Source organism: Athene cunicularia (assembly GCF_003259725.1).
Source record: "Athene cunicularia isolate RWA chromosome 17 unlocalized genomic scaffold, athCun1 chr17_part1, whole genome shotgun sequence".
In the NCBI taxonomy this organism is placed as follows: Eukaryota; Metazoa; Chordata; class Aves; order Strigiformes; family Strigidae; genus Athene; species Athene cunicularia.
Window position 1 is genome coordinate 3,644,284 of NW_020799122.1, and position 23,077 is coordinate 3,667,360.

At 46.9% G+C, this 23,077-nt stretch overlaps 1 protein-coding gene across 1 annotated transcript in view; it reads right to left on the reverse strand.

The window, feature by feature from the left end:
• Positions 1-23,077, reverse strand: part of COL5A1 (collagen type V alpha 1 chain) — an 86,777-nt gene that overhangs the window by 36,348 nt on the left and 27,352 nt on the right. Inside the window, exons 14-28 of the mRNA XM_026860656.1 lie at positions 22,920-22,973; positions 21,943-21,996; positions 20,039-20,083; positions 17,169-17,222; positions 15,904-15,948; positions 15,218-15,271; positions 14,559-14,603; positions 13,314-13,367; positions 10,891-10,935; positions 9,285-9,338; positions 7,263-7,307; positions 6,080-6,133; positions 4,304-4,411; positions 3,629-3,682; positions 2,444-2,497 (exon numbers count right to left, since the gene is read on the reverse strand). Coding sequence (XP_026716457.1) covers positions 2,444-2,497; positions 3,629-3,682; positions 4,304-4,411; positions 6,080-6,133; positions 7,263-7,307; positions 9,285-9,338; positions 10,891-10,935; positions 13,314-13,367; positions 14,559-14,603; positions 15,218-15,271; positions 15,904-15,948; positions 17,169-17,222; positions 20,039-20,083; positions 21,943-21,996; positions 22,920-22,973 — 819 coding nt within the window. The remainder of the gene's footprint in view (positions 1-2,443; positions 2,498-3,628; positions 3,683-4,303; positions 4,412-6,079; positions 6,134-7,262; positions 7,308-9,284; positions 9,339-10,890; positions 10,936-13,313; positions 13,368-14,558; positions 14,604-15,217; positions 15,272-15,903; positions 15,949-17,168; positions 17,223-20,038; positions 20,084-21,942; positions 21,997-22,919; positions 22,974-23,077) is intronic.

The window sequence follows — 23,077 nt, forward strand, 5'->3', positions numbered from 1 at the left end:
GTGTGATTCATGTTATTATGGACACATAAACAACTGCGTTGAATACCATAATAGTAATACTGCCTAAAAAGAAAAGACAAACAAATGATTTTTGGTGCTTTTGGCTGTAAATTGGGTTGCACAATGCTTTTCCACAATGCACTGGAGAAGCAAATCTTTGAAACTCTCTTTCTTGACTATATGTGGACACGCTCGTAAAAATAGCAAATTTAGTGGTCTCAGGAGAAACCGAGGGGGATTTATCAAGTCTAACTCAACGAGGCTTAAATTAACTTGATGGTCTCCATTTGGTTTGGTGCAGTGTGATCCCAGCTCAGTCTATTGTTCTACATATAATTGCTTTTCACTTATTTCAAATCGGATACTTGGGAGCAAAAAAAAAAAAGTAAAAAATACGAAAACAGTTACTGAAAATCAGTATTTCTGCTATTCTTACAAAATTTTCAAGCTGGGCTCCTTTTACTGAAGGAAAGGTTTGTTCGTGAAAATCTCTCTCTCTCACATACAAATACACTGATAAAACAAGTTGGGTGTAAAATGGCAGAAAGGGTCCAATCACACAGTCGAGAGGAAAAATAAATTACCAAAAAATAAATCAACGTATTTCTATTTGACAGAGGCATGCTCCCTGCCTTGGGGATTGGGGTGCCAGTCCCTGCCCCTGCTCCCCATGAGGCACAAAAACCTCCTCATTTCACCCCAGATTCTTGTCTCCTTCCTTTACACCAGGAGCGTGGGGCTGCTGGCATGGCAGTGCCAGCCCGTCTTGGCCCAGACACACCTCAGCTTCCAGGCCAGGACACCAGGAGCTGCCCCACCTCCTCCCAGGTTGAGCTTGAAATGCAAAAAAAAAAAAAATTTTTTTCAATTCCTAAACTAAAGAAATGCGTGGCATTGCCAGGGCAGGGGGTAACTAAGCATCCTCACTACCACCTTCTAAGATCACAAAGCTCGTTTAGAAAAAAAGGTGAGAAAAATGATTATTTTTTTGTCTTTTCTTGTTTTATCATTGCTTGGTCCTGAAGCTGGGCCTCTTCCCAGCACGCCTGCTTCATCCTCAATCCCCTTCAGGCTGGACATTGCCAAAATTCAAACAACCTAACCCTTAGCTTTTGTTGGGTTTTTTTGGGATTTTTTTTTTTTTTTCCCAGCTCATAAACAACCAGCTCCTGGCACCTGCTCAGCTCCCAGAAGGGTTTCCCATCCCAACGGCCTGGCTCTCCATCCCACCAGAATAAAATTAGCAGATGGAGCAACAGGGATGCGGATGCTTGGGGATGATGCAAAGCAGCACGGCTCTGCCTCGCTGCCGTGTTTTACACTACCCAAAAATCCAGCCCAAGGATTTTATTGTTGTATATTTGATAAGGCGGGTGGTAATTATAGGGCTACAGTGAATTCAAGGCTGCCGTGGCAGCTGCCTTATTCATGGCCTCCCTCCTCCTGCCCGGCCAGAGGGAGGGAGGGAAGGGAGAGGATGCTGAATTTGTAGTTCAGAATGAAATGAAAATTACTCAGTGGAAAAAAAAAAAAAAACCACAAAAAAAAACAGGGGGGGTTGGATATAAACCAAATTTCAGTGGCATGATATTAATGCATTGCAAAGTGATTTATATTTTCTGGGCTCCTATCAAACACGTCTGTTAGAAGTCATTTGTATTTAAATGAAGAGTAAAAAGGAAACTAATTCCACTTGCTCTTCTCACTCCCCCCGGTTTGTCCCTGTAGCCAGAGCTGGTGCAGAAAATATGGCTTTATGTTTTTACTCTAAATCCTCAAATTCAAACATGTCTTCCACAAAATAAAAGAATCACCAGTGTATTTAGACAACCCCTACTTGGGAGCAAAGTCTACGGAGGTGGGATAGAGGTAGAGACAAGTCTGGAGGATGGAGCCCCCAAATTTTAGGGGTGTTTATGAATGTAGAATAGCTCCACTTATTAAAAGGAGGAACTTGTAAGAGTGTTTTCAGCTACGCATTTTGAATTTCAAGTCAGACCGAAGAAGGTTCTTGTTGCTTCTGAACAGATTCACCCATCTCTAATAATTACTGTTAATTAAAAAGCACTTCGTGCCCTGAGCAAAGTCTGACAGCGCGGGAAGGATTCAGGTTCAGAGAAATCTCTTAAAATATCTTGAGGGAAAAATTTCCAGTGTTTAATTGGAAAGCTGCTGTCTGCAGAGCTGACTGTGTGCTATTACTGGCATCCTCCTCTCCCAACAGCCGGTGCCGGGAGCCTCTTGCCCGTCCTGTGCTCGGGGACCTCATCCCGGGATGCGAGCGGGTGGGGTGACCCCCTTTGGGCAACCCTCTTTGTGCAGAATCACCCAGAGCACCAGCCCAGCAGCTGCCCGCCACGGGGCATCGCCCACGTCCTGCCCAAGGACCCTGCTTTGGAGAGGAAGAAAAATCAGCCAAGCAGCTAGACAAAGCAGCTCTTACCCGTGTGCCCTTCTCTCCGTTGGCTCCTGGAAATCCTGGGAAGCCGATTGAGCCCTTGGGGGAAAGAGCAAAGAGAGAGAAAGCTGTTCAAGACACTGAAAGGGGCAGCTCTGTCCCTCCACACCAGGCGCCCGCTGGCCTGGAATAACCCCCAGCGAGCGCCCGCTGACGTCTACACCTCCCAACGCTTTTTTTTTTTTTTTTTTTTTTTAACCTTCCTTTAATAAAAACAAAACCAAAGACAGACCCGAAATGACCTCATAAACTAAATTTCATCCAAAACCAACAAAAATAAAGCTCCATGCCTCGTTCGGAGTCACTGCAAAGGCCCAAGCCCATGGTTGTGCTGGGTGCCTGGGGAACAGGCAAGCTTTTGTTTTTTAGCTCCTAAGTCACTCTGTTGCACATGAAAATTTAACTCCTGTCTTGTTCCTTTCTGATGTGAGCGCCTGGAGAATAGCTGCTTGCTGCCGCTTTTAAAATATGAATTAGCCGAGGAAATGCAAAAAGAAAAAAAGCCCCTACCCCAGATAGAAAATGCAAATTTAAAAATTAACCATCAACACCACAACCAGGAAACAATCTCTTGCAGATAATTATGTCTCCAGTGTTAAACAAGCCTGGATTTTTTTTTTTTTTTTCAAGCAATGAATAATAAAATATGATTCTTTTTTTAAAAAAAAAAAAAAGTTAACGAAAACATAAGTTCCCAAAGCCTCCAGGGTGTGTAAAATCTGGGCTGCAGCCTTAGCCTATGTAGTGGAATTCAGAGTTTTAATTTAAAAATAACATTTGAAAATGGCCCAAATGAAGGTGGGCGTGTAGTTAAGATACAAAGGACATTTGCAAATCTACAAATGGCAGGTTTATTTTCATTTCAAGGAGACCCTGATTCATTAGCTATTCTCCCCAATTAATTAGTTAACACTAGTGCAGATCTTTGAAGACATAAAACGTAATACAAAGACAAGGACTATGATGCCTATTGCCGGCATTTTTACCCGTTTATAAATTCGTCCTGCATGGGTGGGAAGGAGGGAGTGTGCAGTGGGAAATGTTGCTGTTCCTCCTCGTCCCATCAGCGGGGGGCTGAACCCTCTGCACAGCACCATCAGAGCCCGGCTGGTGTCCCCTGGGCTCCCCGCACCCCCCGCACCCCCCGAGGACTGAACCCGCCCGAGTTACCTTTGGGCCCTGCCTGCCCGGGTAGCCGGGCAGTCCTGGCACACCGAGTTTTCCCTGAAACACAAATAAAAGTGCGTTAGCGTGGGCAAGAGAGACCTTGTGAGCAGCTTCAGGTTTGCACCAGCAGGAAGGGGAGATGTGAAGTGCAGGGAAGTCAAGAGCAAAGCAGGTATTACATGGGTGGAGTAAAGCTGTCGGGGCACTGCCATCATCCTCTGCCCTCCCTGGGGGAAGCCCAGTGGCTTTGATGCAGACTGGGCACTGTAAATGTGTCAAGGAAATGAGTGGGGAACAGCTCTTCTTTGCTACAAGTTTTTTTTTTCAACTGGATGCACCTAGAAATTAGACTGGAGTCTACTTTCAATTTCTCCATTTTTTTCCTCTGACCTTTTTTTCAAAACATTGCACCCAAGCAGGTAACACTGAAGAGACCAAGGTCTCAGTGTGCTCAAATCATGCCGCTGCAGTAACACCATCTCCCCTGGGTCTCCTCTGTTCTCTGTGTTGAACCACTCAGGTCAACCTTCACGCAAACCTCCGACAGCTCCTCTTCATCCCTCTGCCCTAAACCGCCCCCCCAGTGCTGGGCACCGCCCTGACCACCCACCCAAGACACCTGAAGAAAAGGGGGTTTGCTCTAAAACACCCCTGGGTGATTCCATCGCTGAGACTCACCTTCTCTCCAGCAGGACCAAGAGGACCGGGATCTCCATTGGGGCCAGAGCGACCTTTGGGACCTTCAGGACCATCCTCACCCCGAGGGCCAGGAGGTCCAATTTCCCCCTGTTAATCACAAGACAAGCGTTGACAAGGCAGGCAGGGCCCAGACCCCACGTCTGCTGACAGCAATACCCTCCCGGCTGCAATTAGATACTCCATGGAGCTGCTAATACAACTCTTGGAGAAAGCTGGTCTTCACCAAGAGGCTCAGACGAGACAGCAAATTACAGAGCATTATTAGAGCACCAAGCTTTCATTCAGAGCCTGGTCATTATCTCCCACAACAGCCGTCTTTTCCTGGGGCCCAATTATCCCATCTACATGCATCGCCTCTCCACCAAAACAACCTTCATTAGCTCTGATTGCAACCCACCCTTTTACCCATCTCCCGGTTCCCAAATTGCAGTTTGATGTGCAAGCAAGCCCTGGGAAGTGTTTAATTGAGGGTTGAACCGGGCAACTGGAGAATAAAGACTGGGCTGGAGTTTTTGTGCTGAAAATCATTAGGAAATCTGAGAGCGGAGAAGACCAAGCTATTAACTTGAATTGTTGTGACGCTGCAGGCTTTGGCACACAAAACAACAGTTGTCATTTTGTCACGCAGGGTAACAGGAGATGCTTCCACGCTGCGAACACAGGCAGCTGCCTTCTCGCTCACCAGAGGCTGGGTGGATGCAGATTTATCCGCGAGGCTCTCGAGTACCACTTGTCCTTTCATTGCTCATCCTGAAGCACAAAGAGCTTGCTCGTGGGAACTAAAGTCATGAGCTTTGTTGGAAGGAGCATCTGTCTATCTGCCTTTGGCGAGGACAGGAGTCACCTCCCCGAGATGCCACCTTCAAGTCTTGCTTCCTTGATGAGAAGTGGCGGCTGGGGAAGTTCCCAATTATTTTAAGTGTTCCGTTACACAGTTAAACGCCAGAAGAAATAGAGGATTCGATGTCTACTTTTACAAGCCTTCACGCAAGGCATTCATTTTTCCTTTAAACATGGGAGATGAAGGACAGCAGAGCTCTCCTGATCCCCCCGAGGGCTTCAGAGTTGGGGAGGGGGACATGACACACCGAGCCCCAGGCAATGCATCACTCGGAGAGGGGACCAGGACAGCCCCTTGTCCCCAAGGGCTGGGTGTGGAGGACAGACAGACAGACGGGCGGGCGGCAGCCACTACCCACATCTGAGTGTGGTCTGAGGTTTCTGGAGGTCTGAGTGTTCCACTGATTGTAAAAGCTTTTGTGACCAGGCAAAGATGTGAGTCTAATATAACACTGCACCCCTGGCGGCTTTCACAGTGCTGCTTCAGTTTCTATTAAAGTGTGTTCCTGGTAACTTTACGCTTCACGTCGATGGTACAGAAGCACATTAGGTTCAGCAAATAAAGATGTCTACTAGACTCTAAGTGTAATATTACAGGGGAAGAGAGATACTGGAAATAAATATATGATACAGCTGGATCAGGGCAGCATCCCTAGCAGTCAAAGCAGCAAGGCAGGGTCCTCTATTATCATTCATTTTTATTTTACCTTCAGGTGGGATTGGCAAATTCAGGGACTTACAGCTGCTGCGCTTGAGGTGAGCATGGAATTCCTGTGTTCCTGCCTTGAGATTGGACACGCCAGGACGACTCTGACAGGAGCCCCCCTTGCTGCTCTCCCCGAGCCATGTTTGCTTGGTAACACATGGGCTTGAAAGGCAAAGCGCTACAAGATTACATTGGTCATAGACTCTTACCCGGTCTCCTTTGATGCCCATATCACCTTTAAAGCCAGGGAAGCCATCTTCACCCTAAATAATGGAGAGGGGAAAAAACAGACAAGGTATATAGATGGAAAAAAAGAAAAAAGGCTTCTCTAGCCTTACTGTATGGCCCCTGTCTGCAGAGAACAAGATTTGGTCCCTGCACTGCCCATCACATTGGCTTCTGCAAGTCTTTGGTGTGCACAAACGAGCACGGAAACCCAGCCAGGCTGCGACTGCCGAGGTCCCCAAGGGATCACAGCGAATATTCCCTACATCCCATCCTGGCTGCAAGTCAAGACAGCAAATCTGGCCCAATGTGAACACCACCACCTTGCCAGTACTGGGAACCAATTATTTCTGAAGTACAAGGGGTTTTATTTTCATGGAGAATGTTTTACACCACGCTTCGAGGCAACCTCTAGGACAGTGGCAATATTTCTTTCAGCCGAGGAGGTTTAATTGCAGAGCTCAAATCAATAATGTATTTCATCCTACAGCAAATCTCTCCTAGGCAATGAAGACACGGTTCCCAGAAAGACTTTCAAAGTTTGGAAGGTCCCTGACAGGACTCCCTAGCTAAAACCACCAGCTTTGCTGCTGAATTGCTGGGGGCAGGAACAAAGGAACATGGATCTGTTTATGGGATGAGGCAAGATTTTTTTTTCCACCTTTCCCCTTCCTCTGGGAGAAAACAATTGCATCTTTGAGACACGAAGAGATAGCCTGTGTCGACTTTCTTATTGACTTGGATTTCACAAGCTCTGACGACGAGGCTGGGCAGCACATCCCGTACGCTGTTATCCAGCTGTAACACACCACAAACCCTTCAGCTCCACTGAATCACTCAAGCTGTGTAGTTTGTCAAGAAAAAAAAATCATCCTGATGCTGGACCCTGAGCTATCGCCACGGCTGCCCCCAGCAAACAGCTCAAAACCTGAACACGTCATGGAGGCTCAATTACTCCCAAGTCCAAGCTAAGATGTGGCAGAACAACACAGCAGGTACCCAGCGTGTGCCTGCTCCAGCAATAAAGAGGTTACACCAGAACTTTGGGTACTCATCTAAGAAAAACCCCTGGGCGGGAGAAAATGCCACGGGGAGCATCCTGAGGGACCAGTCTGCAAAAATGCTCAGAGGCTGTAGAAAATAAATCCAAATGCAGTGTCAACTCACCTTTTCACCTTTGGTGCCCTTCAATCCACGAACACCATCTGCTCCCTTGCAGAAGATAAAACAAGATGTTACAAGGGCATAGGCAAGCTTAAGAGTGAAGGATCATTAGTCGCGGTGATTTTTGCTTCCTCTGATGTGGACGATGGTATCTCTGCAAACTGTGATGCTCCTAAACATATTGCTCATCAAATATCAGCTGCTGACTTCTGACTTTTGGGTTATCAGCGTGTACTTTATAGTCCCAAACCTCTGCCGACTTGATTTGACAGGTGGGGTAGGTGGTCTCTGCCCATTCCCTGCCCAGGAATTATGTTTCTAGGGATAAAACTCACTACGAAAAGTTTTCTGCATATATTTAAAAAAAAAAAAAAAAATAAAATTCCACAAATGCCTTGCCAGCATGCTGAGCTCACTCAAGTATTCACAGAAAAACCAGTGCAGGGACACTTGGGAAGTGAATCCATGTTAAAATCTCGGAGCACATAGCCAGAGGTTTCCGTGCTGCTCCTCAGCGGGAAGCAGCACCATGTCTAACATCCCCAAAGGTTAAGCTTGGCTCTTTTTTTACCATGTTTCTCACCTCTGCGCATGCACAATCTTTTTTAAAGTACATTTAGGCAACAAAAGGCAGAAAAAAACCCCCAGGAACACAAGTGACACAGGCATTTGTGACCTGGTGCAGAAGTCCTCCAAAGCTTCACCAAGGCAGTCAGTCCAAGGTGTTCGGCCTGGAGGTGCTGGGTGTGGTCAGGATCTGGCCCCTGTATTACCACCAGCCCGAGCCTGTTGGACCCCCTGCATCCCATCTCTTCTGCCTCTTAGGATAAAACATCACCCTCATCATCTACACCAGCTGCACTGTGCAACGCAACTCTTACAATAAAAGACAAAAAGCTTTTTTTTTTTTTTTTTTTGAGGAGTGATATTTTGCTTGGGTTATTTTTATTTTTTTTCTTCCTTTTAGAATGTCAAGAAAAAGTGTAATTAAAAGTACATCAAAATTTGTGCAGCAGGACAGGGTTAAAGCAAGGCAAGACCTGAAAGTTATTAATAGATTTAAATGAGACACATTTTTATCTGAACTGGAGGATCCCGCAGTTAACAGAACGCTGCTTGTAGGAAGCAAAACCTTGTGCCTATGTGGTGCATGACACACTTTCTCTAGATCACTCTAATGTGGAACAGTTCCACTTTAGTGGTAAACACAACAACAACCCATTCCCTAATGGACCGCTACGTCTCAATCGGCAACCTCGCAAGAAATGAGATGAAAGCTTGCTTCGGCTAAATAGATTCCGCTTAAGTTCTGAAGGCAGAACAGCAAATAGGTTTCTGCTACTGAAAAAACGTACAAGGAGGGTTTAAGAGGGCTTAAACCTCACCTGTAGTCAGTACCCAAGCCGTGCTAGCACAGGTCCCTGCAGGATGCATCTGCACCTGAACTAATACATCTTGATGGGCAGAACAGTTTGAGCTGAACGGGGAAAAAAAAAATACCCACTGCCTTCTTATCAGCATGCAAGTGCTACAGGCAGCAGGAGCGAGGAAAGAGCTGGAATTCAGTCTAGTGAATTCAGTCTAGTGCACTGCAAGCTTCGTCTAACAAGGTTTTGGATCAGGGGCATGAAAAGCTTGCTTTGTTTTAGTAATAGGCTGTTTTGTTTTATTAACAAGCCTTGTTAAAGTCTTCACATTCTGGCTGAGATTTACTTTGGTTGTAAACTGGAAACGATTGGAATGGGACTGAGCCTTGCTCACGAAGAATTAAAAGAGAAATCTCTCCAAAGCACTGAACAATGCTGGGAGGGGCTATTGGAGAGCAGGGGACTGGCAATCCTCACGGCCTGGGAGAAGATGCTGGACCAAGGGTCACTTGAGCAGTAAATTCGGTTGGTTACTGAGGTGGCCCTCAGTGCCCTGGGAGGGCATCTGGGCCTACTGGCAGTGTCCATCTCCAGCCCAAGCCAGAGAACTCGAATTGAACAAGCAACACCACGGACACAGTTTCTGCATCCTCGTTACCTTGACTCCACGTGGTCCCGGATAACCGATGGGGCCCTGAGGACCTGGCGGACCCTGGGGTGAAAAAAAGGCAAACAGAAAAAAACCTCATCAAAAATCAACACAAAGGCGCAACAGTAAGGAGAATGTGTGGAAGACAAATATCCCAGACATCTGGCTGCTTCAGATGAAGGTGGAAATGGCAGTGGCCAACCGAAAATAAATCAGAATAGTGCAGTGCTACAGAAACATCACCTCGAGCAGGTGCACTGGGCTGAGCCAACAGCAAAGGTCCATATGACAGGGAAGGGGGAAGAGAAGAGACAGCAACAACTTGCTAGAAATAGGATTGGTGACTCGTGTTCTGGATTAAAGAAAAGAACAAGTTCTCCGAGAGAGGAAGATGACGTTCTGTTGTCTCCCCCCTTGCAAACCATCCTGGGTTTGCAGTAACGCAGCAGAGCTTGTGCTGCTGCTGATCACAGAAAGGAGTTATTGCTTGAGGCACGAGCCTGGGCGTGACATCCTCTGGCCTCGGCGGTGTGGGAGAGGAGATGCTCACAAAGCTCCTTTCTGGCACTAAGAGCTGCAAATCCCCAGGAACACCATGAGCTGTGCTGGACACGGTGCCCAACACACCCTGCAAAACCCCTCCTTCCCACCCGCACTGCCATGCTGTCTTATACCTAAAAATAAATCGCGTTCTTTATTGAACCCAGTTGCCTTTTATTTTGCTCGATTACCTAAACAAATACCCTTCCACTTCTCCCAGCCCAAGACAATTTTTTGCAGCCTGGCAGCCAGACGAAGCCAACGGGTCCACCAGAATCCCAGATCTGACACGAGCGTTGGCTGGAAGAGACCTGCACCAGCAGCACTGCTCTGAAATCACCTCCCTGACATCTGCTACACACCTCCCAGCACGGGGAGCACCAGCACAACCACTTCTTGGCTTCTCTCGTTCTGCAGAGGCCAACGTTTGAGTTTTGGGGCCCATGTGACGCCAGCTGAGCAAACGGCCGTGGCCGTGGGTTGTGCTCCGTGCAGCACCCAACAAGGCTCGAGCTGACATCCATCAAACTGGGCTGTGGTCTAATCAAAGACTTTTGACAAATGTAATGTTTTTCAACTGAAGGGGACATACTGGGAATGCAGATGGTAAATCTCCCAGACAGATGGATGACTGTATAATTCAAGGACTCTAGCCTCCGGCAATATTCTCAAATATATTGTTAAAGAGGGAGGGGGAGAGGATGAAAAAGGAAGACCAGGAATATGAGAAGTTATTTTCTGCATTCCCTGTGCCACAGAGGATATTTATTTGTGTCTGATTAAGAGAAGGCTTCCCTTCACAGTTTCAGTTTTCATGTCCGCTGGGCTATGGGGTGCTGCTTGCCAGGAAAGCTGGGAGGAGTTGAGAAAAAAAACAGCCCAAGCACCAGGAAAGAGTCCCAAGCTGATGAAAGCTGGGCTCAGCGTTCAAATTTCAACAGGGTTTGCTTCTTGCCGCCTCCACTGACCCAGTCCAGTGGCCTCCTGGCCATCCCCAGAGCCCTACGGAGATCTGTCTCCATCCAGCTCCCACAACCTTCCCCTCAGCAGCGATAAGGATCTTGTTGACACCCACCTGACTCCCCTTCTCTCCAGGAGGACCTTCCTTGCCAGGGTGACCCTATTAAAAAAAAGAGACAAAGGAAACAGGGAAATGGGTTTAGTACACACGTAATGCTTCTGGAGCCAACAAGCCTGCTCAAGCAGCTGTGATTTGTTTGTAAGAGAACAGCAGCTCTCCAGGAAGCTCTTACTGATACAAGGAGCCTCCCTGAAGCCAGCTTGCAAGAGTAAGCTTTCCCCAAAAGGAAGAGACCTGCATCTGGGTCTTTGCTGGTATTCTACCTGGCTATTTTACACTTTTACTCTTCACCACCTTTCAGCAGAGAAGCACAAACCATTTTGCAATATTTCTTCACATATTAGAACACCTCAGCGAGTTCAACAGCAAGCAGCGTATAAATTTTGCAGATAGCAAAACAGATAAAATGAACCCCCGTGTGTTAGTAAACTTGTGAAGGTCACAAGATGTCCAGACTGGTCAGAGACCCTCATTAATCTCCTAATTCCTAGAGTCCGTTACAAGATCTCACGACAAATGCTCAGCTAACCTGCATCCCCACGAAACGCTGTCTGCCTGGACACTGGCCAGCATTCCTCTTGGGATTTGATGCTGAGTAACTCAACATCCAAAGGTCTCCAACACACTCTCATTCACAGCTTTTAGAAGCCTTTTGCTGGGATTGCGGTCAGTAGAAAACAAAAGTGTGACCTGCCTCTGATATAGCTTGGAGCATGAGTGAAAAACGGGGGAAATCCATGAAAAGCAGTTTTTAGCGTTGATTTCCCTACGGTCAGAACACAAGCGGAGCCAGGACGGAGCATGACTTTTTGGTTGGCAATGTCTGTACAGACGCAATAAGCCTCCACAAGGGCACTCACTGCACACCCAGGGACCTTTTATTTTATAGAGATGATGAAAGCACATCCAGCTGCTCTACAGCCACTAAGTCCTTCTGCACTCAATGATTTCTCTACTTAAGAACTCTCCTCTAAATACACAAATGACTTCCTATCAATTTAACAAGGACAACCATAAGGGTATTTTCCATCCCCAGTCTTCAGAATGGGAATGTCAGACAAGCCGGATTTTATAAAACAAGCTGGTTTAATGAAGAAACAAAACTGACAGCTGTCATTTTTACATCAACAAAATGTAGGAGAAAACACAGTATGAATTTGTCCTCTGAGTTTAAATAGCACCAAAAGCGTCGACGCACAAAGGGGATCATATAGTCGTGCTTGCCTTCAGCTCCGGAGTGCCCTCTGCACCGCAGGGGAGGCAAAATGGAAGCACAGCAAGATTTCAAAAGCCTTCGTCCACTCTGCACTAAACCATCACCATTTTCAAAATGCCCATCTCCATTACTGCTACTAAGAGCAAAAAAATTGATGAGCAGCTTGGTTGGCTTTTACAGTGAGATGCTTCAGGCCCTCAGGGATTTTCAGCTATCGTCCAAAACTAATTCCTATAAAGAGAACACGGGTGGGTTTTTGTCCTTGGAAAGAGTAAGCCATATGCTCCCAAACCTACAAACTGTCTGCAAACTACAGGGCTACCTGTAGCAAAGGACCTGCGTCCGTGCACACCCACACGTGCTCAGTTTGCAGGTTTTATACAGCCTTCAGTCTGCATAAAAATAGATCTGGCGTCTTCTCCAGCTGAACTTCCCTGGAGGCTGCTGCAGGAATTTCACATCAAAAGCTACAGCTTTAGAGATGTTCTGGGCTTTGCTTTAGCTGCTCTGTTGACTCAGCTAACAATTGTACGAATGTTCAAAATGCCCTCTGTAGGAATGATAATCCCAGGGTGGGAAATGTAATTTTTTTTATTTTTTTTTTTTGGCCATGTTCTGCATTTGCATTAATGGAAAGTAACTATTTTACATTTGTCACTCTTAAAACCAGGTGCCTCTGAGGTGTGTAAAAAATGAGAACAGGTTTAAAGGCCAGAGATTTTTAAGATCAATTTCTAGCGCAAGGAGCAAATTATGTTTAAAGTAGGATTAGGAGGAAGCTGCAAGAATACAACATTGACAGGCAATTTCAACCTGCTCTTATCACCGTTCTGCAGCGGTGCCCAGGAGCCCCGAGCAGGATGAGGACCACCCTGTGCTAGTGCTGTGGTACGCATCAACACACACGGAGCCCATCCGCACCTCCGTGAGCTGCCGCCCCACGTAAAACTGAGAGGAGAATCAGGAGGAGGGAAAAGAGACCCAAAGAGATGGTGAGAAGCACCTGGTGCTGCGCTGCGAGGCCAAGCAAAGCTTGGAGCAGCGACTCAAAACCCTTCGACCCAGTCAAAACATGGGCAGGGTGAACCTGACCTTGGCGGCTCATGCTTCACAAGCCCGTGGTGCACCCCGGGGAGGATGGGTGCAGGATCAGGCCCCACAGCCCTGGTGCCAAGCAGAGACCCAGGAGAGGATGACTTACCGGAGGACCATCTGCACCAGGCATGCCAGGAAGACCAGGTTTGCCCAGCGGCCCCTAAAAACAAACAGAAAACCAAGAGCTGCAATGGTGGGAGTCTCCAGAGCATCAGAGGATGGGGCTTTTCCAACACATTTCTTGCTCTTCCTAACTGTGAAAGGCGGCAGAGATGCGAGTCTGTTGGAAAAGCTGCCCTGACTCGTAGGGAGTCTGCTTATTTCTGTGGGCAGAGTTGTTCCAGCATCCCGGGATGCTGTGGCGTTAGTGCCAGCGCCTCGCACATTCCCCCAGCAATGGGAGCTCAACGGGAGACAGGGCATGAGGCATCAAGCTTCTGTCCCGTCGAAAGAGCACGACGCTGCACACGTGTACGAGCACACGTTGGAGGATATAAAACCGTGGGGCTCACTGGATCAAGAAATGCCCGTTCTTTGGTGACAAATGGCAAAGGAAGAGTGGAGCTGCCCCAACTGACTTGTGCTTGCTGCTTTAACACCACTCAGTGATCACCTTTTTAATTAAGCAACCCCCTGATTTCTCACACCACGGAGGAGTGCCACCGCTGCTGCTGCGAGCGTGTGACTCAGCACTGAAACCCGAGAGCTCTCTATCTGGCAGAACTGTTAATGTGCTCCTTCGCAGGAGAATTATTGATAATTTGAGCCCACCCCACGCTGCCAACACAAGCAGGGGATTCTCCTGGTGCACACGCCGGGATGCAGCTCAACTGGAGCTGAGCAAACACCCGCAGAGTTACTGCTCTGTAGGCAAAACTGTTCCCCTTGTTTAAATCCTGATGGTCCCAGGTCTGCCTGGGGGGAACTGAGGCCAGCACCTACCCCACGTCAACAGCAGTGGAAAATCCGAGAGAGCTGGCACAGGCAGGGAGGAGGCAGAGGGATGGGATCTCAGCTGAGCAAGCCAAATCTACAGGCTCTTCCCATTACCATCCCGCTCAGACTTCCAGGCATTTAGCCCACAGAAAAAGACAATTTTCAGTCCTCTCCTAATGTTTTACCATAGGCTGCTTTCAAAATGTTTCTCTTAAGAGGGGAAATGAATGCAAATATTATGAATTAGAGGTAAACCGTGCTTTCTTGTCTCTTCTGTCTGGAATGAGAGGCATTAGAATTTCATAGACACGGCTGCAAACAGATGTTGCATATGGGGCAAAGGAGCAGCTGAAGTAGCAAATGCATATTAATGGCAACAGTTGTCTTAGGTCAGAGCTGCAGTATTTAAACGTACTTTCTCTCCGGGGGGACCGATCGCGCCTTGTGGACCTGGAAGACCCTGTGAAAAGAAAAAAAAAAACCAACTTGGGTCATTAAGGAACAAGTTATTCCTTCCAATGCATTTTGGCAGTGCCTCAGCTGAGCATCATTCTAGTGCCTGTGACGGCTGGGGATTTCCCCAGCTCCATTCATTCTCAAAAATGTCTTGTGAGAGACTATAAAATTTCATTTTTGCACGGCATGCCTCCTCTGGAGAGCTGCACCACTCCTCTGTGTGCAGCCAGGCTCATCCCCGGGATGGAAACAGAGATGCTCCGAAGAGCAAGACTTGCTGAGAGCCGTGGAGAGGGCTGACAGGAAGGCTTGGATGTCTGTATTACCCACCTGGCTCCAGAGCAACTGGACCGTGGGATGCTAAAAATCAGCCATGAGCCACAAGATGTGGCTCGGCTGACAAAGAGACTGCTTGGACCTGGGTTTGGCTTTGCACTGTGGCAGCAAAAGCCAGCTGAGAACCAGGGGGGACTGAAACTGGGAGCATTTTCAGGAGGATTTTGGGTCAGTGATGTATCGTCAAGACAATTCCCAGCAAATCTCCTTATTGCTGGTCCCACCTCTGGTGGGTTCAAAATTATCATTCCTTTTTCCTAATCCATGGAAAATTCCTCTTACCTGAGCACCTGGGTTACCCTGCTGTCCTGGGGGACCCGGCTCACCTTGAGGACCCTGCGAGGAGACAAGGGCAGAGCTGAAGGCAGGAGAGGTGAGAGCGGAGCTGCTGCTTCCCCAGGCAAAGTGGGTCCTGCCCCCTGCACAGCCCTGCACCCTCTCACAGCACCTGAACACCCTCTAACCCACCACTGGTAACTGGGACCTCCTTGGAAAGGGAAACAGCTCCTCTCCGCTGTGGGACAGGGAGGGGTTAAGTTACTTCAGGGCACGCTCGCTCCTCTTCATGGACATGCAGCCCAAGTGAGCTGAGCAGGGCTTTAACAAAACCCAGCTTTGCATCGGCTCTTCTGCATGGAGTCCACTTCATCCCATTTGTACAAAGTATGAGGCACATAAAAGATTTTTTTCCTCTCCGTTAAATTACTGTATTTTGATATTCATTAGAACAGCACACATCTTGATGAAAATATTTGATCTTTCACGGGGAAATAATGTGTAATTCCATCAGAAATTATAATAAATTAACATCCATTTGCTGTAGGAGATACTCTGTGGTTTTCACAGGCTCCGATAGGAATCTAGACCAGGCTAAAAAGCAATTAGCAAATCTAATTTAATAGAGTACATTTTACATTTCCCTCTATATAATATCTGAACTGCCTGTAAAATTTAGAGTGAAAACTTACCACATTCCCCTTGGGACCTGTTTGTCCGTCCATACCAGCCACACCCTGAGAAAGGATTTAAAAAACAGCACTAAGAAAACATCTAGTTATTTCGCACCACAAAAGCAGAGAAACTGCCGTAAAAATAACAGAACATCAGGAGGCCCTTTGGACTGCGTGAAAAGGGAACAATTTTCTAAAGGTGTTTAGTAAAGCAGCCAACTCGATGAATCCAGTTTACACTTTAAAAAGTCATTTCACTGTTCTCCCCACGGGTTTAACCTGCCCGTGAGGCAGGATCAGCACCAGGTTGAGCAAATCCTGGCTTAGGACCACGCCTGGATTGCCCCCGACGGCGAGCAGGAGTGGGGTAGCAAATGAAAAGGAAAAACCGGGCAAAAGACCTCGCTCGGGATGCGAATGCTTCGTTCAACAAGGCAGAGGGTGACGGCAATGCCAAAATGAGGATTTGACCCCAAAAGGCAACTGGGGTCAAACACGCCCTGAGCGTCTTCATTAGGGGGGTAAAATGGTACGTGGTCAACTGGAGATGTTCTGCTGGGGGTTCTCCCACAGCTTGTTTTCTCTGGAGGGGCAACTTATCTAAGTGGAACAGCATACTTGGGCAACACGAGATGGTTTTGGAGCAGATTCCCCACCCCTCATTAAATTTCAGCAGGACCAAGGAGCTCAAAGTGAAGATGTCTCCACATCCCAGGAGGGGTTAAGGGCTTTGCGACGCTCACCATTAAACACTGACCCCTTTAGCTCTAGCAGCAGCCCAGGTTTTGGTTTTTTAAGTTCTGGGACTTCAGCGAGCAGCAGTGATTTACAGAGAGAGCCCCTGCATCAGCACTTCCAGCAGCACATGACAGATAAGTTGACTGTCTCCTGAATAAAAAAACGGCACCGTTCTTTCCTCGGCTTTCATCCGAAATATGAACAAACTGCTTTAAAGTCTCACCAGCCCTCAGGCAAAAGTTAATAGCAAAGCCACTGTGTTAATAACTCTCATTCTTCCCTTTCAGCCTGAGCGAGGCATTAATATTTACTCAGGTGGGCCAAATCTTGAGCCGCCGTGAATGGACGTGATGCCACTGAAAATAGGGGAGAAGACAGACTTTCAGCTGTAACATTTTTTTTTTTTGAATACCACTTCTTTTCACCGCACAGATGTATAAAATCATGCAGCTGTATTATCTGCTTGAATGACACATGGGGACAGGGTATTTTGCCCAGAAAGCTCAGCTGCCTGCCTGAGGAGGACAGCAGCCCCGGGAACTCACCGGTGGCCCCGGGGGTCCCGGTGGCCCCTTCGGTCCCAGGAGTCCTCGGGGTCCCTGTTGGGGGAAACAAACAGGGTTAGAGTTGCTAGGGCCCCCCCGGGCTGCCATGAGCGTGGAGCAGGGTGAGCTCATGCACAGCTGAGCATTGCTCTGCCCGGGGAAGCATCGGGGCTGGCACGGCAACGACTGTGCTGGTCTTGCAGTAACAGCAGTTTTCTTGGTTTACAAACTGGTAAGAGAAAACCTGTGTGCACATATCCTTGAATGATAAAGATAAATAATACAGGCGCAGACATTTATTCTTTGGGTTGGAAGAAGGCCCACTTAAACCAACTTTTTTTAAAAAATTATTATTTATTTAATCATATTCCTGGATTACCCTGTAATTGCACACAATGATGCAAAACATTTTGCAAGCCAAGTCATTCTAGCTGGGGAGTATTATGAAGAACGACCTGATACCACTAATGGATAATTAGGGTTAGCATTTCAAAATCGCTACAGATTTCATTTTTTATCATTGGCAATCTATACATCTCAGCAAGGCTGGAGCAGGTTTTTCAGCCTGCAGCATAAATGTGCATTTTCAAAGGCATTTGGTTCTTAAACCTTAACCAGTCAGGACTCCTAATATCACAGTGTTTTCTTTCCATTTCTAGCTTTCTCACCAGATTTAACCTCGCATCATCTTCAGGAAAATTGGTAGGATTGGAACATCACGTTGAATAAGCAGAGTAATGGCTGGAGGATTGCAATCGTTCAATAGGAAACTTTGCAAACCACAACGCCAGCACCTTGAACCTTCGGGTATGTTTGTAGTAAAAGGGATGGAGTCTCGTGTGCTCTCAGCTGCAGATCTGCAAGCTCACATTTTAAATGGTGGCCCTTTCTTAAACTAGGGACCACAGGGGAGCTCTGGGTTATTTCCAAGGATGGTGCTCGTTCACCGTCACGGAGGAAAATTGGGTTTGACTGATGGGCAGTTTTATCTGTCTGCCCAAATATTATACGTCCCTTTTTATGATGCAGAGAGGACAGAGGAATTAAAGATGAAATGTTACAGGATAAAATAGGAGACATTAAGCAAGTGTCTGATCTTGGAGACTGTGGGGATTTTGATTGTGCAGAAAACCCGCATTTTGCAGCAAAAACTGAACGCATCAACCAAGAGATCTGTCCCAGCCACTGGAGACCTTCACAGGGTAAAGCCTTGCACGCTGAGCCCCAGGCAGAGCAGAAACTCTGTCTGCATCAACCGGAGAGGGGAATTGGAAGGAAATGGAGCAGGATGAAGGGAAACAAATTTTGAAGCCCCACCACTGGTTTCAGTTGTCATTAAATTTGGAAAGAACCTCTTTTGGCTCAGGGCAGAGAAAACCATACAGATTTAGGGTGTATGTATTTATGACAAAATGTTTCCTGTAATGCAGTTTAAACCTTCGCTCTGGCTATCACAGATATTTTTCCTCATGTTGCTGAAATAAGAATAAACTTCCCTGCATGCATTATCATCATTTAAGTTCCTCTTTTGTTACTGTGTTACCTGAGCACATAAATGCTTTTAAGAAGTTAATAACCCATAAGTTATTGCTTAGACATGTGCTAAGGAGATAGCTGAGTTGATTAATCCTTCCCAGAAGTTAATCAGACATCTCGTCTATAATTTAGTTCCAGTGAGTCCTTAAATGCCAACTCTTCCCTTTCTCACATGAAGTGTGTCCAACAGTTCTCATCAATTACTCTCAGGCCACCACGCTGGGCCGTAGAACAACAAAATAAGACAATTTGAAAGCAAAGCCGATAGTAAATGATAGATAATGTTCTTTTCATAACAAAGGAAATGCATTTTGGATTAAACAAACTGCCAACAACTGTACTACATACAAAAATCTACAGACAGCCAGAAGCAGAGTTTACCATTGCCAGTAAAGTAAAAAATACTTAGTATTGGGGGAAAAAAAAATGCTTTCAGAGTCACAAATTGACAACCCAACCGTTTCTTTTGGGTGGGATACTCCCCGAAAGCGTTGCTTTGGACTGGTCGGGAGGTTTTTGTTCAACGCCGCTAGCATCTCTTTTGAACCTTACCAAAACTAGGAACTCCCTCCTTCGCTAGCCCTGGTGTTCGCAGCATGTGGAGACCCAAACACTGACAAACTCTGCAGATTTATGAAGCTTTGTGCACTGTGAACAGAATACTGACCCCGCTGAAGTGAGCGCGAAAGTCCTCTTGAGCTGAATCCTGCCAGGATTTCATCTTGAGATGTAAGAGGGATCCCTCCCACTGCACAAAACTAAGCAGGCAGACGAGGGAACTGCACGGCTAATTGCTGCCACTGCCCGAGCAATAGCAGGCAAAACCATTTCTCACCGGAGTTTGGTATGAACGCTCCTGAAGGCTGTATTTCACACATGCCATGCATAATTTCTACCCTAGCCTACTTACCTGAATCCTAAATAACACTTCAGGAAGAAATGTACACGCAGGAAATGTATGAGACCAATCTAAGCTAAGCTTCACGTTTAAAATTCTAAGGTTTAAAGTCCAAATGCTAGCCAGGGAGCTGTCAAAATAAATAAGGACTTTGCTCATTAGAAGAATAAACACAAAAAGTCAACCAAACAGAAAAGCCCACAAAACATCTTCGTCTTCTTGGTAGCCCTCTTGGTGGGAAAAAAGTTGTTACAGCAAAGGTAACTCTCGAAACTGTTCACACAGATGTTCAAGCAGGAGAAATTCAGTCCCTGCAGGACCTCAGAGGTCTTGCTTAGCACCAGAAGAGCTGCCCCACAGGACCCCGAAACCACAGTTATCGCATCAAGACCTTGACCAAAGCTGCTGTACATCGAGCCAGAGAGGAGATACTCACAGGTTCTCCAGGCAGACCTCTGGGTCCAACTTCTCCATCGTCTCCCTGCTCAGCAGCAAAGGCACAGAGAGAAGAGGAAACAAGAGACAGAACAAACCAGTTATATTTCTGTCACATCACAGGTGTTTCGTTCTTGTTCAATAATAACCACACAGAAAACCAGCTTCGTTGGAGTAATCATAGAATCGTTTAGGCTGGAAAAATTCTTTAAAATCATTGAGCCGTTAATCCAACACAGCCAAGTCCAGCACTAAACCGTGTCCCTAAGCACCATATCTACACGTCTTTTAAATATCTCCAGGGATGGTGACTCAAGCCCTTCCCTGCACAGCCTGTTCCAATGCTTGACAACCCTTTCAGTGAAGAAATTTTTCCTAATATCCAACCTAAACCTCCCCTGGAGCAACTTGAGGCCATTTCTCCTTGCCCTATTGCTTGTTACTTGGGAGAAGACGACTCTCACCTCGCTACAACCTCCTTTCAAGTAGTTGTAGAGAGTGATGGGTCTCCCCTGAATCTTCTCCAGGTTAAACACCCCCAGTTCCCTCAGCCTCTCCTCACAGGACTTGTGCTCTAGACCCTTCACCAGCTTCGTTGCCCTTCTCTGGACACGAGATAATAAAAGGGTAGCTGTGCATAAGGAAGACCTCATAAACCTGGAGACTAATCCTGCGTGTGCAGAATTTACCAAGGGTTAGAAATGCTGTAAGGGTACTTCAACATTCATGTTGAGGTTTATAAAGATGGATTTTGTTAATATACAAGATATTGTAGAAACAATTCCGGGCACGCAAGTCAATAACCACATGATGTAGTATCAAAGCGAACGGGAAGCCTGCATGGGAGCGTTGCCCCAGGAACGGGATTTAGACACATCAGCCCATGGGGTCCTCGGATAAACCAGAGGCAGCAACGGGGTAACTGCTCATTCCTCCACTCCCACCTCCTGCTGATGCCCCACTGATCCCCCAAGAGTATTAGATGATGCTTCCCCTGGATTCCTTCTAAATCACCTAAAACGTGAGGCTCTTTCTCAGGAGATCAATCCCAGCAGCCAGCCCTTGCAAACCCTCCTCTTCTGCTGCTAAAATTCACGTTCTCCCCAGTTATGCTCTCCGAGCTTCTCCCCACACACCCCGAATGGTTTCTTTTTCTCTCTAGGATTAAAGTTCTCCAGACACTCGTTCTTCCACCACAAGACACAGGTGTGGTCTTTCTGATTTAAAAGCACTTCAGAGCTAATTAATTAATCCCCACAACCTCACGGTGAGGAAGGCGCTATTAACCTCTGTTTTACAGAGGAAACCAATAGCCAAAGGTGGAAAGAAATCATGGAGGGGGATTAGAGCCTGGGAAATCCATACTCGCTCCTCACAGCTATGGATTCAGCATTTTCAATCTCTCCTCTTAAACCAGCCCTTCTAGACATGTAATCATTTAGTTTGAGCTTTGCTGAAGGCCTTCGACTATTGACTAAACAGTGTGGAAGGAGAAGTGAAAAATTTAATCTTTAATTCCCACATCTGTCCAGAATTTCTATTCCCCAAGTCTTGCTGCAATTTCTTGGATCTTAAAAAAACAGAAGTGATAGTTTGCACACCTAGAGGATGAACGATTTCCTTGTGTTATTTTTTTAACAAAAACTGAGTTTTCTGACTAGATCCTCAAAAACAAATGCTTCTTTTCGCTTTTATTCCCACCCCCTTGCTCTGCTTCCCTCTTGCCATGGTGACCCGCAGCATCCCCAGGACACAGGGACGAGGTGCTGCTGCTGCCAAATGGCAGCAGGCGACCTACTGGTGCTGGCTGCTCTTGCCACGTCTCTGGCTGATATTGCATCTGCTTCTTGTTTACGGGAGTTAATTATGAATTCAAAGGACTGCCGAATCCAGAGATAAACTTACCCTCTCCCCATCCTCTCCCGGTGCCCCTGGGGGTCCATGAGGGCCTGGCTCACCCTATAAAGAAACAGCACAAAAGCTTAAGAGAAGGCGGAGATTCTCTCGCAATAGAAAACATGAGGTAACATTGAGAAACTAAGCAACAGACTTGACTTCTTCTGTCTGCGCCATGTGCTGAAGGTACCCACACCCTCGCAGTTCCCATCTCTGTGCTCTCTGAACCCGCAGCCCTTCTCCACCTGCTCAGGACCACGCGTGGGCTCCAGCACTGACAGACTGACGTCCTCCAGGGTCTAGAGCTCACGGGACTGACTGGGCACACCTTGGCAGGGGGTTGGGAACCAAGCAGAGGCACTGTAGCTCCTTCAGGAGAGGGACTCTGGCTCTGCAGGCGGTTATTGCTTTACCCAAGGCATGCTATTCCACTTCTGGCTGATTAAGTATCTCAGGCACCGTCTTCCCTTTCCTGTGTAGCTTGTAATCACGATGCAATCTCGGCTGTTTAAACACTCCCTTGCTTTATAAAGCAATGGCTGCACTCTCTAGGGAGGGCAGGCAGGAACAGCCTGCCAAAATAACCGTCGTCTTGCATTTTTTTCCCCATTGTTTAATTATGCAGAGAAGAATCCCATTATAATTTCTGGCAATTTCCATCCACAACTGCACTGTCTGAAAGCAGATTTGCTTCTTGCTTTATTTTTCAGTCTGTGTTTTATTAAGGCAATTTTTTTCCCCCCATCTCCTTTCAAATTTCAAGCAGTCCCAGAAGGATCTTGCAGCTTCCTGGGATGTGAATGGTGTGCCTGGGAGGGATGCTGTGACACCCTGCGATGCTCGTACGGGACACTCATCTTCTCCTAATTGCACCATTGTAGCTTGTCCCCAGCAACAGCTGCCCTCCCCCAGGACCTCCCAGACACCTCCTCCTGCCAAGGTTTCCTTACAGACCGTGGCCAGAAGACAAGTGGAAGATAACTTACTCTATTTCCCTTCTCACCAGGCAAACCAGCCAAGCCATCAAATCCTCGGTCGCCCTAAAAGAAAAACCAGTTTAGTACACATTTCCACCTGCTGTTGAATATCTTTCCAATTTGTTTCCCTTCTGTGTCAAGGAGGGATCGATTTTCTTCTTCAGACA